General features: G+C 45.4%; 2 protein-coding genes across 9 annotated transcripts in view; one reads left to right on the forward strand and one right to left on the reverse strand.

The window, feature by feature from the left end:
* The window catches only part of CPSF7 (cleavage and polyadenylation specific factor 7), a 23,023-nt gene extending 22,686 nt beyond the window's left edge, over positions 1 to 337 (reverse strand). For all 3 annotated transcript variants that reach the window (XM_006937385.4, XM_045039407.1, XM_006937383.4), the window contains exon 1: positions 225 to 337. In XM_006937385.4, coding sequence (XP_006937447.1) covers positions 225 to 278 — 54 coding nt within the window. In that variant the 5' untranslated portion in view covers positions 279 to 337. The remainder of the gene's footprint in view (positions 1 to 224) is intronic.
* On the forward strand, positions 180 to 14,870 carry SDHAF2 (succinate dehydrogenase complex assembly factor 2). 6 transcript variants are annotated; one of them, XM_019812498.3, is made up of 5 exons: positions 1,161 to 1,211; positions 4,442 to 4,519; positions 4,856 to 5,079; positions 5,164 to 5,273; positions 14,577 to 14,870. In XM_019812498.3, exons 1-5 carry the CDS (start codon positions 1,176 to 1,178, stop codon positions 14,705 to 14,707), a joined length of 579 nt encoding a protein of 192 aa, XP_019668057.2. In that variant the 5' UTR covers positions 1,161 to 1,175; the 3' UTR covers positions 14,708 to 14,870. The 6 variants fall into 6 exon arrangements, with proteins under 6 accessions (XP_023095668.2, XP_006937444.2, XP_003993478.2 ...); XM_023239900.2 differs by lacking the exons at positions 1,161 to 1,211; positions 4,442 to 4,519 and adding an exon at positions 180 to 318; XM_006937382.5 differs by lacking the exons at positions 1,161 to 1,211; positions 4,442 to 4,519 and adding an exon at positions 1,014 to 1,159.
* Positions 14,871 to 17,539: the final 2,669 nt, after the last annotated feature.

The following is a 17,539-nucleotide window of genomic DNA, read 5'->3' on the forward strand; positions in this document are numbered from 1 at the left end:
TGCTCTTAAACCAAAGCTTGTAAAATTAAGCCTGGAGGCTTAAAATTAACATAAAGCGGACCGGTCAGAAGTCTCGAAAGTCTCTGATAGAGGAAACATTTTAGACCCTACAGAGGAATGTTCAGGCCTAGCAAAGACTGCCATGGCCTGGAACCACCGCAAGTTTGGGGAAAGTGATTCCTCAGCTGATCCAGGAAAATCCAATGCTCCCGATGACCCCTCACCTGATTGAACTCCTCGTCAGCATATATATCAATCAAGTCCACTCCTTCTGACATGGCTCCGGAAGGAAGATCGCGAGCCCGGAGAACCGACCAAGTAAGAAAGATGCCACTGCGGTATCCTGGAAGAGGCAAGAGTTAGAAGGCGTGAGGGTCCCGGGCTGGGAGGAGAGCGATGGTTGCCAACCTCCCGTCTCCAGAGACGCAGCATCCCGGCAGCCCAAGCTCGGTCCCACCCGCTCCGCCCCGCCCCCGGCCTCGCGCCGCCCCTCGCTCTCCCAGGCCGCCGGGGCTCGCGGGGCTCGCTGCCCATCACCCTCGGGCCCGACCCGAGTTGCGCCGCAGCTGCCCGCGGCGCGACGGCAAAGTCCAGGCCTCTGCTCCTAGGGGCCCTGGGACGGCGCTGCGAAGAACGACCGCGGCGAAGCCCGCTGCCCCAGCCCGCCGCACCTGCCTAGGCCCCAGAGCGGCCCCGGCTGGCGTCCCTGCGGGTCGCGGAGCTCCAGCCGCCTTCGCTCCCCACCCAGGCCCAGTCCTCGCCCCCGGCTAGGCCCGCCCCGCTCCCTCCCCGCAGACTCGGCCCGGCGCCCTCGGCCTCCTCCCTCAAAGGCCCGCGCCTCCCTCCGCCCGCCGACTCCGGCTGCCCCAAACTCAACCGACCCCCTCCCAGTTTCAGCGCGGGCCCCGAGCCCTCTTCCGGCCCAGCCGGCCCCCGGCCGCGCGCCCCCGTTACCGGGAATATGGCGGCGGCGGCGGCGAGTCCGGACTAGGCCCGAAGCGCGCGAACCGCTCTCGGTCCCAGGTCCCGCCCCCCCCCGCCGCTGGCGTCACACGCACAGCCACTTCCGCCATACGCAGGGACTCATCTTCCGGCTCAGGTCCTCAGAGCAGAAGTCCACAGTTCAGGCGTCCGGAAGTGCCTGGGCCACAGGCTTCCGGTGAGGGTCGGGAAGGATGGCGGTGGCCACCATGTTCCCGGGTCTGGCACGGGTGAGGAGAGTGGAGGTTTTAGGGTCCTGGGCAGGCCGTAGCGGGGACTGAGTCTCGTCTTCCAACGCAGTCATGGAGACTGCGAGGAGCGTCCAGCTGCCTGATAGCCCAGGGCAAGGGCAGACCCAAGGAGAGATCCGTCTTGAAACATAGGAGATTCAGGTCACATCCACTGTTTTCTGAGCCCACTGTGTGCCTGACTCGTGCGAGACCCAATTCAGATTTCACCTGTTCCCCAGGTGGAGCTGGCTGCACCGCCTCTGTGCGCCGCTTCTCTCTGTTCTTGAGTCTCTGTTCTTATGTGTCTAATACATGTTAGGATTTCACATCGTAGATTTTTTTTTCTTTTTTAATGCAGGCATTTCAGACTGTAAACTTCTACTTTTTTATTGCACCTCATAAGTTTTTGTATGTTGTATTTTCGCTTGTCTCAGGATGTTTTGGAATTCCCCTTCTGATTCCTTCTTTGACCCGTTAGAACTATTGGTTTATTCATGACCTAGAGTGTGTTCATTTTCACGTATTTGTGAATTTTCCAGTTTTCCTTCTGCTGTGGATCTCTAGTTTTAGTTCATTGTGGTCAGAAAAGATACTTTGTGTAATGTTAACCTTTTTTAATTTGGTAAGACTTGTTTTGCAACCTAAGGTGATCTGTCTTGGAGAATATTCCCAGGGTGCTTGCAAAGCATGTGTTCTGCTGGAATGTTCTGGATGTGTCCGTTTTGGTCCACTTGATCTATAGTGTTGTTAAGGTCTTCTGTTTACTTATTGATCTTCTGTCCAGATGTTCTATCCATTGATAGATACCCATTGATATCTATCCAATGATAGATATCCATTGAATGTGGAGTACTGAAATCTATTTTTATTGTGTTGCTGTTTCTTTCTTTCTTCAGTTCTGTCAATGTTTGCTTCGCGTGTTTGGGTGCTCTGATGTTGGCTGCATGTATGTTTATGATTGTTACATATTCCTGGTGCATTGATCCTTTTATCATTCTATAATAATGTTCCTTATCTCTTGTGACAGTTTTTGACCCAAAGCCTATTTTGGCTGACATAAGTAGTGCCATCTTTGCTCTTTGGTTACCATTTGCACGGGTTATCTTTTTTTTTTTTTCATCCTTTCGCTTTTCAGCCTGTGTAGTCTTACATCTAAAAGGAGTCTTTTGTAACAGCTTATAGTTGGATCCTGTTTTGTTTTGTGTTTTTAATTTTTTTTAATGTTTATTTATTTTTGACAGAGACAGAGCATGAGTGGGGGAGGGGCAGAGAGCGAGGGAGACATAGAATCCAAAGCAGGCTCCAGGCCCCGAGCTGTCAGCACAGAGCCCAACGAGGGGCTCAGATGAGCCGGGAGATCATGACCTGAGCCGAAGTCGGACACTTGACCGACTGAGCCACCCAGGCGCCCCTGGATCCTGTTTTTTAATCCATCTAGCCACTCTAGTGTTTTGTTTGGAGAGTTTAGTTCATTTATGTGTAATTACTGATCGAGAAGAACTTACTATTGCCATTTTGTTTTCTATCCATCTTGTAGCTTTTGTGTCCCTTTTTTCCTCTCTTGGTATTATCCTTTGTGTTTCATTGTTTTGTTTCGTTTGTAGAGACCGGCTTTAATCCTTTTCTCATTTTCTGTATGTATCTTCTATGGGTATTTTCTTTTTGGTTACCATTGGGCTTACATAAAGCATAATCTATTTTAAGATGATAGCAATTTAACTCTACTGTCATTGCAAAAAAACTACTCTTTTACTCCTCCCGCTTTATGTTTTTGATGTCGCGACTGCATATTTTTATATTGCGTACCTATTAGTATATTTTGTTATTTTTTGATGTTTTTCTCTTTTAACTTCTGTACTAGCATTAAAAGTGATTTACCTATCACAATATTACAGTATTCTGTATTTGTCATATATTTATCTTTACCAGTGATCTTTATGCTTTCATATGCTTTTGTATTGTTTTCTATTGTCCTTTGGGTCCTTTGGGCTTCTTGAATTTGGATGTCCAAACTTCCCCAAATTTGGCAAGTTTCTGGCCATTTCTTTTTTTTTTTTTTTAATTTTTTTTAATGTTTTATTTATTTTTAAGACAGAGAGAGACAGAGCATGAGTGGGGATGGGGCAGAGAGAGAGAGAGACACAGAATCTGAAGCAGGCTCCAGGCTCTGAGCTGTCGGCACAGAGCCTGACGTGGGGCTCGAACTCACGAACCGTGAGATCGTGACCTGAGCCGAAGTCGGACGCTCAACCGACTGAGCCACCCAGGCGCCCCTCTGGTCATCTCTTTGTATTAATTTCTTTTTTTTGGTAAGCTGTACACCCGATGTGGGGCTCAAACTCACAATCCCAAGGTCAATAGTCACATGCTGCCACCGACCGAGCCAGCCAGCCACCCCTGGCCATTTCTTTAAATAAGCTTTCTGTCTCTTTTCTCCTTCTGGGACCCCATAACATTTGTGTTGGTTTGCTTGATGATGTCCCATAAGTCCCTTAGGCATATTTCACTCTTTTTCATTCTTTTTTTTTTTTCTTTCTCTGATTGGGAAATTTCAAATCACCTGCCTTTAAGTTTACTGATTCTTTCTTCTGCTTGATCAAGTCTGCTAGTTAACCCCCATAGCGAATTTGTTTTCATTTGGTTATTGTATTCTTTAGCTCCAAAATTTCTGTTTGGTTCTTTTTAATATTTGTCTCTGTTTATATTGTCATTCCATTCATTCACTGTCTTCCGGAGCAAATTGAACATCTTGATGACAGTTGTTTTGAATTCTTTGTCAGGTAATTCATACGCCTCTGTTTCTTAAGGGTTGGCTTCTAGAGATTTATTTTGTTTCTTTGATTGGGCCATGTTTTTTCCTGTTTCTTCGTGTCCCTTGCAAATTTATGTTGAATCCAGGCTTTCAAAAAAACAGTCTGCTCTCCCAGTCTTTTTAGATTGGCTTTGTGCAAGGAAAGACCTTCAGCGGTCAGCCTGGCTAAAGATTCTGGGAGCCTCTCAAACATTTTTGTGTGGATATATCTTCTCTAGGCTGGTGCATATAAATTCTCTATTGGAAGGATTTGCTGACTTCTTATTTCAGGAGCTTCTTACCTGGTTTCTGGATTTCTCATAAAGGGAATCGGTCCATGTTTTGTTGTAGAGTTGCTGTCTCCGTGGGAGGAGGGGAGTGGGGGCTTCCTGTTCCACCATCTTGCTGCCATCACTGCCTTCTCGTTGCATCTTGATAGGTTTTACCCTTCTCTAGATTGGCAGTCTTCTGGGGATTAGGAACCATGCCGTCACTGTATACTCAGACTCTAGCACAGGCAAGTAACTAAAATATATACAACACCATAAGAACTTTAAGGGAATGCAAAGGAAGGAGAAGATACTTCTGCTGGAGAATTTCTGGAAAGGTACCAGTTAAGAACACATGTGCAGTTAGGGCCGTGTTCTAGTCCTAACTGCAGTCACTATGTGGGTGACCTTGGTAATTATTTAACCTCTTCTAGCCTCAGCTTCCTAAGCTATAAAGTGGGAACAGTATCAACATAACTTCTTAAGGACTAAAGGAGATTGAATGAGCTTAGTACTTAGGAAGTGTTGAGGGAATGACAGTGACGCTAGTTATTATAAAGATGTTTGTGCTTTGTTTATTTCAGATGCTTGCTCTGCCAAGGCGCCACCTAGTGTCACCCTCGCTCAGCACGACATCATTCAGCCGTTTCTACAGAGGTGACAGCCCAACAGATTCCCAAAAAGACATGATCGAAATCCCTTTACCTCCGTGGCAGGAGCGAACTGATGAATCCATAGAAACCAAAAGAGCCCGGCTGCTCTATGAGAGCAGAAAGAGGGGAATGTTGGAAAACTGTATTCTGCTTAGGTAGGGAAATACGAGTCTCGGCATCGCTTGTCTCGTACTGGAGACCGCCTTTTCAGCTTCCTTCTCTCTCTTTCTCGTTTTTAGCCTCTTTGCTAAAGAATATCTGCACCACATGACAGAGAAACAGCTGAACCTGTATGATCGTCTGATTAATGAGCCCAGTAACGACTGGGATATTTACTACTGGGCCACAGGTACTGGGCATGATAAACAAGCAGCATGATATGAGAAATAGGATGGCTTGCGGTGATTTGCGTCTGGAGTTGTAGCCTAGGCAATTTTTTTGCCGTTCGTTCACGTAATGGACACTCAACCCAAACACTCTTCACATTCTTCAGAGTGAAGAAACGGTTTTGCAAAACAAGTGCAAAATGGTTTTGTTACTTAAAGTTCGCTGAGGCTCCGCCTGTCCCGTCCATGTTCCAGCCAGGAGTTGACGTATAGAAGCGCACACCCGATTCTTTATGGATCCTTCTTGGGAAATTTCGCACTGCGCTTCTGCTTACTTTCCATTAGCCACAGTTTAGTCACGTGACTACACCTCATCATGATGAGAAAATACTATAGTCTATGTGTCTAGGTAACTTGGGGGTTCCTTTATTATCAAGGAAAAATGAGAGAACGGGTATTAGGGGACATCGTGTCGTTTTTGTCACACTCTGGGTCTTCGGTTATTATGTTTCCACTCAATATCTGAGTCGTAAAATAGACACCATTCTGTAGGTTCCATGTGTAGGGTGTGATGGTACAGAGTCTAGAGGTTTATATAGCCATTCGAAAACCCACAAGGTGTAAACTCTTTACGCTCTGGGCTTTTAGTATTGTTGAGTAAAGTTGTATTGTGTGGACCTACCACAGTTTGTCTATCCATTGACCAGTAGAGGGATATCATGGTATTTCCAGTTTTAGGTGATTATGAATAAAGCCACTATAAATGCATATAGCTTTTTGTGGAAGTAGGTTTTAGTTTTTCTTGGGTAGATACCCAGGAGAAGGGTTAATGAGTCCTGTTGTAAGTGTATGTTTATGGCAAACTTTTTCTATAATGGGACAGGTAGTAAGTATTTTAGGCTTTGCCGACCATATAGTCCCTGGCGTGATATTCACCTCCTGCCCTTAGAGCATGCAAACTGTCACGGACGATAGGTAAACAATTGAGTGTGACTGTGATATAATAAAATTATTGACAGGCACTGAACCTTGGATTTCATATAATTTTCACGTGTCATGAAATAACTTTTTTCCTCAACCATTTAAAAGTCATCCTTAGCTCACAGGCCATAGTTTGCCGACTCCTGTGCAAGTGAAAGGGGCCAGGATCAAAGACTGGCCATACAAACTGTATGATTCCATTTGTATGATATTCTGGGAAAGGCAAAAGTGTAGGGACATAAAACAGACCAGTGATTGCCAGGGACTGGGTGTGAAGTTCCACATCCTTACCAGCACTTGCTATTATCAGGGTTTTGTTCTTGTTTTTAGCCACTCTAAGTAAGGAGTATGCAGTGGTATTTCACTCTAGTAAATTGGCATGGCTCTGATAATTAAGGATATTGAGGCTCTTTTTTCAGTGTTTATTTGCCATTCCTATATCTTTGCTGATATGTCTCTTCAAATCTTACCCCACCTTTGTTTTTTTTCTTAATTGGGCTTGTTTTCTAATTGAATTTGAGTGTTCTGTATGTTGGATTCAAGTCCTTTATCAGATGATGTGTCTTACAGATTTCTTTTTACTTGTCCATGGCTTATTTTTTCATTTTCTTAACATTATTTTTCAAAGAGCAGGTTTTTTTTTTTAATGTTTATTTATGTTTGATAAAGAGAGAGAGAGACAGACAGTGTGAGTGGGGGAAGGACAGAGAGAGAGAGAGTCACAGAATCTGAAGCAGGCTCCAGGCTCTGAGCTGTCAGCACAGAGACCAACTTGGGGCTCAAACTCGTGACCCGTGAGATCATGACCCAAGCTGAAGTGGGAGGCTTAACCCACTGAGCCAACCAGGAGCCCCGCAAAGAGCAGTTTTTAATTTTGGTGATGTATCCATGTTTTATTGGGTGATTTAGTGGATTGTGCGTTTGATACTGTATCTAAGAACTCTGCCTGATTCAAAGTCACAAAGATTTTTGCTGTTTTTTTCTAGGAATTGTATAGGTTTAGAATCACCTGTTCAGTTTCTCTAAAAAAACAAAAAAATCCTACTTGGATTTTGATTGGAGTTGTGTTAAATCAACAGATCAATTTGGAAAATTTTTTTTTAGCAATTTAGAATTGTCTGACCTATGAACGTGCTGTATTTCCATTTATTTAGGCCTTTGACTTCTTTAATCAGCAAGTTCTCTATTGTTGCATAACAGATTACCCCAAAACTTACTGGTTTAAAACAAACCCACCTTTATTATCTCATCGTTGCTGTGGGTCTGGAATCCAGGCATGGCTTAGCTGGGTCCTGTGCCTTATTCTGTCACGAGGTTACAGTCAAGGTGTCAGCCTGGGTTCGGGAGTCTCATATGGAGGCTCAGCTAGGGAAGGAGATGCTTCAAGTTCTCTCTGCTGTTGGCAGAATGAAGTGCCTCACAGGTTCCCCACCTGCAGGCCTGAGTTCCTTGCTGGCTGTTGCCTGGAGGCTGCCTTCTGTTCGTTGTCACCAGCGCCTCTCCCACTTGGCAGCTTGCTTCTTTGGAGCCTGCCAGCTGAGAAGGCGACAAGAGGAGTCCGCTAGTATGACGGAAGTCTCAGTGTTTTGTAACATAATCCCAGAAATGACATTCTGTTATCCTCACCACGTTCTGTTGGTTTGAATTAAAGAGTTCGGTCCAGCACATTGTGGGGATGGGGATCACACAAGGGCTTGATACCAAGAGGGGGACCTCAGTGGGGGCCATCCTAGAAGTCTGACTGCTACAGTCTGTGTGGTGGAGTTTTCAGCGTTATTTTGGACATCTTTTGCTGGATTTATACCTAGGTAGTTCATGTATTTTGGCGCTGTTATAAATGGTACTTTAAGAAAAGCTTCCAATCTCCCATTGTTGGTGGAATGTCAGAGTATAATTGATTTTTGTATCCTGCGACCTTGCTAAGCTCACTCAGTTCTAGAAGCTATTTTGTAGATTCTTCGGGATTTTCCATGTAGACAGTTGTGTCATTTGTGAAGAGAGATGTTTTTTTTTTCTTCTTTTCCAGTCTGTATTGTACCCCCTTTATATCTTTAATTTGCTTTATTGAACTATCTGGGATGTCTCGTATGCTGAATAGCAGCAGTGAGAGCAGGCATCCTTGCTTTGTTCCCACTGTTGGGGGGAAGTATTCAGTCTTTCACCATTAAATATAACGTTAGCTGGGCGCCTGGGTGGCTCAGTCGGTGAAGTGTCCGGCTTCGGCTCAGGTCGTGATCTCATTGCTCGTGAGTTTGAGCCCCACATCAGGCTCTCTGCTGTTAGCACAGAGCCCGCTTCACATCCTCTGTCCTCCTCTTTCTCTGCCCTCCCCCTGCTTGTGTGTGCATGCGTGTGTGCGTGCTCTCAAAAATGAACATTTTAAAAAAAAATAATAAATAAATAAGTTAGCTGTAGGTTAGTTGTAAATTCCTTTTATCAGATTGAGAAAATTTCCTTCTGGTTCTAGTATATTGAGTGTTTTTCCATAGATACTGAATTTTGTCAGGTGCTTTCTAGGCATTTCTGTAGAAATGATCATTTTTTGGTCATATGATTTTTTTCCCTTTAGTTTATTGATATGATGAATTTTTGACTGATTGGTTTTCAAATATTGAACCAACCTTGCATTACCGTTCTAAACCCCACCTGGGCTTGATAGGTATTTGATTTGCCAATATTTTGAAGATCTTTGTATCTGTCTTCATGAGGGTTTTGGCGGGTAGTTATCTTGTAACGTCATCTGGTTTTGATGGGGGTCGTGCTGTCTTCATAAAATGAGTTGTGAAGTGTTCTCCTTTGTCATTTCCTGGAAGAGTATATAGAATTGGTATTATTTCTTCCTCAAATGTTTGGTAGAATGTGCTAGGGAAGCCATCTGGATCTGAGCTTTTCCCGTTGGAAGTTTTTAACTGTGAAGTCTGATGTTTTATTTTTTACTAGCTGTGGAACAATTCCTGTTCCCTGTTTCTTCTTGGATGAGATTTGTTAGTTTGTGTGTCTTTAATAAGTGCCCATTATCATAAGCTGTTAAATCTAAGTTGTGGTAGTATTCCCTTTCTCTTTGAATGTCTGAAGAGCCGTAGTGAGGTCCCTCCTTTATTTTTGATGATTTATGGGTTTTTCTTTTTTTCTTGATCAGTCTGGCTAAAAGTTTATCAATTTTATTTTTTCAGAGAACCAGCGTTTGATTTCATTGATTTTCTCTCTTTTTCTTTTTCTAATTCCATTGATTGCTGCTCATTATTTCCTTTTTTCTGCTTGTGTTCGGCTTAATTTGCTCTTATTTTTTTAGTTTTTTAAGGGGGAGGTTGAGCTCAATGATTTGAGACCACCTTTTCTACTATACACATTTAATGCTGTGAATTTCCCTCTAAGCACTGCTTTAGCTGCATGTTGCCACTTTGGATATGTTAATGTTTTCATTTGCATTCAGTTCAGATTATTTTCTAATTTCCTTTCTGACTTCCTCTTTGATCCGTGAGTTATTTAGAAGTTTCCAGATATTTCTCTGTTATTGATTCCATTGTGACCACAGAACGTACGTTGTATAGTTTTGGTTAAGTTTCTTGAAATTTGTTTTATGGCCTGAACTGTGGTCATGATACTTGATGAATGTTTCACGTGCACTTATTTGAACATAACAGGTCTTTTGCACCTGCGGGTGAAGTGTGCTGTAAATGTCAACTAGGTCAGCTTGGTTGATACTATTCTTCATGTCCTCGTATTCTGACTGGTTTTCTCTGTACATATCCTGTCAACTAATCAGAGAAGAGTGTCAGAATCTCCAGTTGTAATTGTGGATTTGTCTGTTACTCCTTTCAATTCTCTCAGTTTTTCCTTCATGTATCTTGTAGCTCTGTGGTGTGTGAAAACATATTTAGGATTATTGTATTGATGAATTGATTCTTTTACCATTATATAATGGCTCTTTCTGTCTTTTTTTTTTTTTTAAGTTTATTCATTTTCAAGAGAGAGCACGAAAAAAACCACACGTGATTATGTTAGAACCACCTAGATAATTTTCCTGTCCTGAGGTTAGCCGTGCCGTGTATACAGCCTGATCACGATAGTGAAGACCATTGTGCCCACAATCCTGAAGATTATGCAGGCCCTGTACACCAGGGGAGTGGGAAATACTGAGGGCCAACTTAGAAGTCTGCCTCCCACACCATTCTTTTCCTTTCCTTTGAACCTGTATTTGTCTTTATATGTATTTTTTAAATTAATTTATTTAAGTAGTCTCTACACCCAGAGTGGGGCTCAGACTCACAAACCTGAGATCCAAGAGTCGCATGCTCTGCCAACCGAGTCAGCCAGGTGGCCCATATCTTTGTCTTTATGTTTAGTTTGAGCTTCTTATCGATAGCATACATAGTCTCTTTTTCATTCAATCTTACGGTCTCTGTCTTTCCACTGGTGTGTTATATATCATTAAGGAGCAATGTGGTTGAATTAAAATCTACCATCTTTGTTTCCTGTTTTTTCCATCTGTTCTTTTTCCTTTCCCCCTCTATTTCCATGTTTGTTTGTTTTTTAGCATTTTATTTTATTATTATTTTTTTTTTAAATTTTTTTTCAACGTTTTTTATTTATTTTTGGGACAGAGAGAGACAGAGCATGAACGGGGGAGGGGCAGAGAGAGAGGGAGACCCAGAATCGGAAACAGGCTCCAGGCTCCAAGCCATCAGCCCAGAGCCTGACGCGGGGCTCGAACTCACGGACCGCGAGATCGTGACCCGGCTGAAGTCGGACGCTTAACCGACTGCGCCACCCAGGTGCCCCTGGTTTTTAGCATTTTAAATTTCACACGACCTCTATTGTTGGTTTATTATTTATACCTCTCGTTATAATTTTTCTAGTGATTGCCGTAGGGTTTACAACCTACATCCTTAATCACAGTGTCTCTTCAAGTGATCTTAGACTGAATTGTGTATGATGTAAGAACTTCACAGTAATATACTCCCAAATCCTCCCTCCCATCTTTTGTGACGCTCTTGACATACTTTTTACTTCTACTTACGCTGTAAGTCTACACGACATTTCTCCTGCTTCACTTTAGACAGTTATCTTTAGAGCAGTTTAAAATAAGGAAAAGAGTACATTGTATTTTACATTTGTGTATAGATTATTATAACTCTCATATGTGTTGTGTATATGACAACAATATGTAACACAATGTGTCACATATATTTTATATTTACCTTTGTGTTATCTCTGGAGATCTTCATTTCTTTGCATAGATCCATGTTTCTATCTGATATCATATTCCTTCTGCCTAAAGAACTTCCTTTAATATTTCTTGCAGTGCAGGTCTACTATTATGAATTTTCTCTGCTTTTGTCATTTTTAAGGGATACTTTCTTTCACTGGGTATAGAATTATAGGTTCACGGTATTTTCTTTCAGCACTTTGCAGGGGCACATTTCATTTGCCAGGCTGTTAGCGTGCAGGGTTGAGTCGGTCTGGTCAGGAGTTGAGCTGGGTTTGGGTTTGTTTTGATTACCTTCATCATAGCATTAACTTCAAATTCTGGGTACTGTTTTCTGGTTTGCATGGTTTCTGACAAGAGGTCTGCTGTGTCTTTCTTTATTCCTTTGTATGCAGTGTGTCATTTGTTTCTGAATGTTTTCAGCGTTTCATCTTTGGTTGTTAGCTGCTTGGACATGATGTGTCTTGATGTTTGTTTTTGGGATTTTTCTGCTTGGGTTCTCTGGGAATGTTGGATCCCATTACTCCATTTAATATTACCCCACAGCTTTTGGATTCTGTTTTGTGTCTTTAATTCTTTTTTTCTTTGTTTTCTTTTTTTTTTCTTTTTAAAATATTTATTTATTTAAGTAATCCCTACACCGACATGGGGCTTGAACTCACACCACAGAGATCAAGAGTTGCTTGTTCTTCCCACTGAGCCAGCCAGGCACCCCAACTCTTTTCTTTTTATGTATCAGTTTAAGGAATTTTTATTGGGTAATATTGATTGATCTGTCTTCCAGTTCCCCAAATGTTGAATCTTTTGATGAGCCTGTTGAGGTCAATCTGCTTTTTTGCTACTGTATTTTTATTTTTAACATTAATGTTTCTAACTCTCTGCTGAAGTTGCTTATCTGTTCCTACATTTTTGTCTACTTTTTCTACTAGAGCCTTTAACATACTAGTTACTTGAAATTCCCTAATAGTTCTAAAATCTGGGTCATCCATGAATGTTTTTCTGTTGATTGCTTTGTCCCTTCACAGTGTGTTGTGTTTTTCCTCTTTTGTGTGCATGTGTATCATAATTTTCGATAGAATGTTGGACATTATGCGGAAAACACTAAAGACTAAAGTAGATAGTATTTATATATGCCTAGAAATGGGCACACTTCTACTAGGCTATTAGATGGGGATCAAATCAGTCTAGTTAGGAGTAAAGCTCCCTTAGATTCTGTTTTGGTTTTGGTTTTTTAAATAAGCTCCACGTCAAGCGTGGAGCCCAGTGCAGGGCTTGAACTCACAACCCTGAGATCAAGACCTGAGCTGAGATCAAGAGTCCGACGCTTAACCGACTGAACCATCCAGGTACCCCTAAATTCTGTTACTGCTTTGGTTCCCTTCACTGCACCACGAGCCTCTGTTGCTACCATGTCCTTAGAGTAGGGGCTGAGTTTCCAGAGGCATATCTCAGTGTTCCCCTTCTATGCTCAGCATTGTGCCTTCCTTGTATTTCTGTGCCTCAAAAGGGATCTCTTCATGCTCTGTCCTTCCCCAGCCGTAGATTCCTGTCGCGCCCACTTGGTGCTTCCCTCCCTTGGGGCAAGGAAAGTTGGGAGGGCATTCTCTGTTATCCTGGTTCACATTCAGTCCCTGTGGCCCTGGGCTCCCAGGGGTGGACTTCTCTGGCTCTGCCTGTCCCACAGGAATAGAATTTTTTTCCTTTTCCCTTTTTACCCCTGTAGGAGACTGGATTTGGAGACCTAGTCTCAGTCTCTTAAGGCTTTTATTCTTGAGAGGAGAAGGGTTGGGCTGGGCTTTATGCTTTTTTTTTTTGCACTGTTGGCCGCTCCCCTCCTCCTGGCCTGCCTCACTGAGGCAGGCATTCTCCAGCTTCCTGCTCTGAGCCTAGTCTTTGTCAGGAGCGCATTCTGGAGGTCTGTTGACAACAGCCTGCAGGGTGTGAACTCCCCTGGTGTCTGTGGCCCACACTTGGCTCGGAGCAGTTTGTTCAAAATTGTAGCCAAACTCTTCTTACCTGTTCATGGGGTATCCAGTGTCTCTTCTTCCCACACCTGTCTCGGGCGAGCAGGTGCCCATGTGCAGTTTCTCCTTTGAGGGGCTTCTCTTCCCTTACATTTTATTCTACTTGGTTGCCCCGCAACCTCTGTTCTCTGACGACTTCACAGAAAGTCGTGCTCTTTGTATTTTATCTGGCTTTTGTTGTCAGGATGAGCGCAGTGTTCTCTTGAACTTTCACTGTCTTTGGGGGAAGCCTGAATCTCCTGGACTTTATTTTCATCGCCACAGAAAACAGATGCCAGGTCCATTGGACGCCGGGCTCTGTGCTGAGTGAGGGGGAATCGGGCATTGTTTTGAGGAATTCCCTCTCCCAGCATTGTGGTCTTGATAGGAGGGTCCTTCTCCAGCACGTTATTACCCAAGCTTTCCCAGCGGGAGGCTTTGCTTGTAATTTGAACCTTAGGTGAGTGTCTCAAGTTGGAGAGAGAGGTTGGAGGCGAAGGTGCTTACTGGGATTCCCTCGTGTGCTCCCAAGATGACGCTCTTGTGTTTCTGCCCTCGATGCTGTTCCGTTGTCTGTCCATTCAAGTCTGGTTCTCCGGGTTTATGTCCATTTTGCGTGCATAGCCTTGCAATGCATTCCTTTTTGCTTAAGTCAGTAGAGCTGCTAGTTTGTCATGTACAACTGAGGATTTTTGCCTCGGGAAGTCCATAGGCTGGAAGGGGAAACACTACACCCAGAAAACCAGAGAATACCAAGTGCAGAGCAAAACGGTGCAGCTGAGCTGGGACGGTCCAGGGGTCGGCAAACTTGTCCCTAAAAGACCAGACGGTGAATGCTTTCTGTCTTGTGGCCATACGGTCTCTGTTGCGGCTACTCAACCCTGCCGTGGTAGTGCCACAACAGCCACGGACGGTGTGTCGACAGATGGGAGCGGCTGTTCCCATAGGACTGGTTACAAATACGGGCTGCTGTAGTTTGCCGACTCCCGGTGGAGGCTGCCGTGTATACTTAGAGGGAGGATGGAGACCGTCTGTGTATCTACTGGTTCTTTGCCAAGGCTAGAGTTTCAGGTTTCAAGGTCCTTGTGCCTGAGTATTGACTGACATTCTTTCTGTCTATCCTTCTCTTGCAGAAGCAAAACCAGCCCCAGAAATCTTTGAAAACGAAGTCATGACGATGCTCAGAGACTTCGCTAAAAACAAAAACAAAGAGCAGAGACTGCGTGCCCCGGATCTCGAATACCTCTTTGAAAAGCCTCGTTGAGCTGTGCACCGCTGCCTGCCACGGGGGTTCAATCCACAGGCCCTAACATGATAGGCAATGGCCTTGACTTCCTGCCTCTCCTTAGACAGCCCACCCAGACCATTCGGCTTGCCTCCAATGATGGACCCATCTCTCGGGCCGTGTAAATGTTCAGTTTGACTCATTCTGGCAATTTTGTGCAGTTTTTACGCGTCAGAAGTGGTTGTCAGGGTTGCTGGCACTCAGGTCCGTTTCTGTGGCTGCTGTCTCCGGAGGCAGGCCTCTGCCACAGGAGGGCACCATAGGTTAGCGATGGGCCCGGCTCACTGCTTCAGCCACGAGGGGTGTGTGCTCAGTGGAAAGAGGCAGCCAGCGGCCGGTCCCTGAGCAGCCCAGGGCCTTATTCAAGCGAAATTCCCCCTTCCCGCCCCCAGTGTGGTCCTTTCTACCAAGGGAAGTGGATCCCAGCCCCCTGAGCTGAATCGTTCAAAGGCACCGCAGGCAGAATGAGGGCAGCAAGCAGGAATGTGTGGGCCGAAAGGTAATTAAACCGAAAGGTAATTAAATATTGAAGAATATTTCACAAAGGAAAATCACAATGCCCCAGCCCTCGCACCATGGTTTTCATGTTGTCTATTCTCACATCATCCGTAGTCCTTTGTCTCTAGAGCGTTACAGGGTCCCAACCACAAGTTTTATTTCCATGTAGCACGGTGGCAAACTTTTTCTGCATTTCTACGGTCTTGCCAATTACTTTGGCAAGTAATTTGTCAATTTGTAGTTGACAAAGTAACAACACATGAGAAATAGCATCTTCGAGTGAATTAGTGGGAAGTGTTGAGCCCTGGAGCCCGGGAGACTCCTGTGTGGCCAGCAGTGGTGTCGCTGGAGGGGTTTTGCCCTCAGAACTGTAATCCAGTCAGAGCAGTAGTGACCCAGACTGCGCCGGGACCTTCTGGAGGCGTGGACCTCACGAAGGCAGGCCGGGATTGACGAGCACGCAGTGGGTGATCACAGGAGATGCCTGCAGAGAGGAAGTGTGGGCTTCCAGTTTTGGGGAGCCGTAGGGTTCCCATGGAGCCTCCTCATGGTCCTTCCTGCCCTTCAGTGCCTCCAGCTGAGGAGAGAAGAGAACCAGTCTTTACTTATAGGGCTTCGTGAAAGCCTCACAGCCTCACAGCGCCCCTATGGAAAAGTGGTGTCATGCTAATTTTGTAGGTGAGAAAGTGGGCTCAGAGTCATTTGTCCAAGGTCAAGTAGCTGTTCATTCATAATTCACGGTCTCCTTAAGGGGCACCTAAAGTTAAGCATCCAGTTTCAGCTCAGGGAATGATCTCACGGTTCATGAGTTCAAGCCCCACATCGGGCTCTTTGCTGACAGTGCAGAGCCTGCTTGGGATCCTGTCTGTCTGTCTGTCTGTCTCTCCCTCTCTCTCTGCTCCTCCCCCACTCACACTTTCTGTCTCAAAAATAAAAAAGCAAGAGAAAAAGCTCGTAAAGCCCTTATGTGCCGCGCCCCCCCCCCCCCCCCCCCCCCAGCACACTAGTTCTCAGTAGATATTAGGTGTCAGTGCTTGGTCATGGGCCCCTGAGGCCTGAGAGTTCAAGCTGTCTCCTAACACAGATTGCCTGGCATGTCCGTGAGGTCACCAGAGCTCGTGCAGGGCTGTCTCCTGCGCAGGTGGTAGGAAAGCGCAACCTGTTAAAGACCCGCACGCTATCTTCCCAGCCAGTGAAGACAGAAACCCCCCTGGGGGTGAGAAGCACTCTCCCCGAAGCAAGGAGTAGGAGTGACCGTTGGGAGGCAGCGGCAGGGCCAATGAGAAGGCGTCCCCTGGCCACCCTTGGGCCTCCTGGTGAACCGTGGGGAGGGCGTTAGATGGAGGGTTTGTATAGAGATCAAAGTGGATGTAAGAAGTACACACGAACCGGGCAGTGACTGACTCGTCTGTTCTGGGCGCTTGTGCAACCCACCCCACCAGCCTAGTGTGCAGCGTGAGCTCTTTTCCCCTGGGGTCTGATCTCACCCTGATTGTGTCTCATTTAATGTAATGTTAAGCTCAGGCCGCCTCCACCTGGGAATGGCATGCTTCTAAAAGGGATTGTTTTCCTCCCAGGCTGCTGGCTTGTGTCATCTCTGAGAGCGAAGGATCTTGCTCACTTCAGCTGCCCAGTGTCAGACTCAGGGGTGCTATGTCAACAGTTTTTCCCTTTATTAGGCATTAACTGAAACTAGGCCGGCACAGTGCATTTTTTAAAAATTAATAAACATCTAGCAAGGGCCTGCAGCCCCCCAAGGATCTGTGGTGACAGGAGCTTGACCCATAGCTCTCAGTCTGACCCCTCAGTGCTCAGTGGCCTCATTGCGGGCCAGAGCCGGGCAGATGAGCGTCTGGCCCGTGAGTCCTGCCATCGCAGGCTGCCAGGTGACGCATCACGTTGGGTCATAAAGGCTTTTCTCTTCCATTCGTTCCTCTCTCCATCATCTTAAGCCTTCAGAAGGCACAAGCCAAACACCTTTGCCCCAGCTCTGTTGCCTTGGGGTACATCTGTTGGGGTCACTGTGGACGTGCCTCTCGCTGGCTTTGAGCCCCATCTGGAGATGGTCTGGTCCGACTCGTAGCTCTAGCCAGGGTGGCACAGACAGGCACCTGCTTCATACTGTGAAACGTCCCCAGGGGAAGAGATTGCACCGGCAGAATTAAGAGTCCCGTCTGCCCATCTGCCGCCACTGCTATGGCGAGATGGAGAGGAAGGGTCCACGGGATGGAAGCTGGGCAGCCTTACGTGGCGAGCAGGTCTGGGAGACTTCTGAGCTGTCGGGTCCCCGTCGGCACAGCCTAGTGTGTCTGA

The sequence above is a fragment of the Felis catus genome, chromosome D1 (assembly GCF_018350175.1).
Source record: "Felis catus isolate Fca126 chromosome D1, F.catus_Fca126_mat1.0, whole genome shotgun sequence".
In the NCBI taxonomy this organism is placed as follows: domain Eukaryota; kingdom Metazoa; phylum Chordata; class Mammalia; order Carnivora; family Felidae; genus Felis; species Felis catus.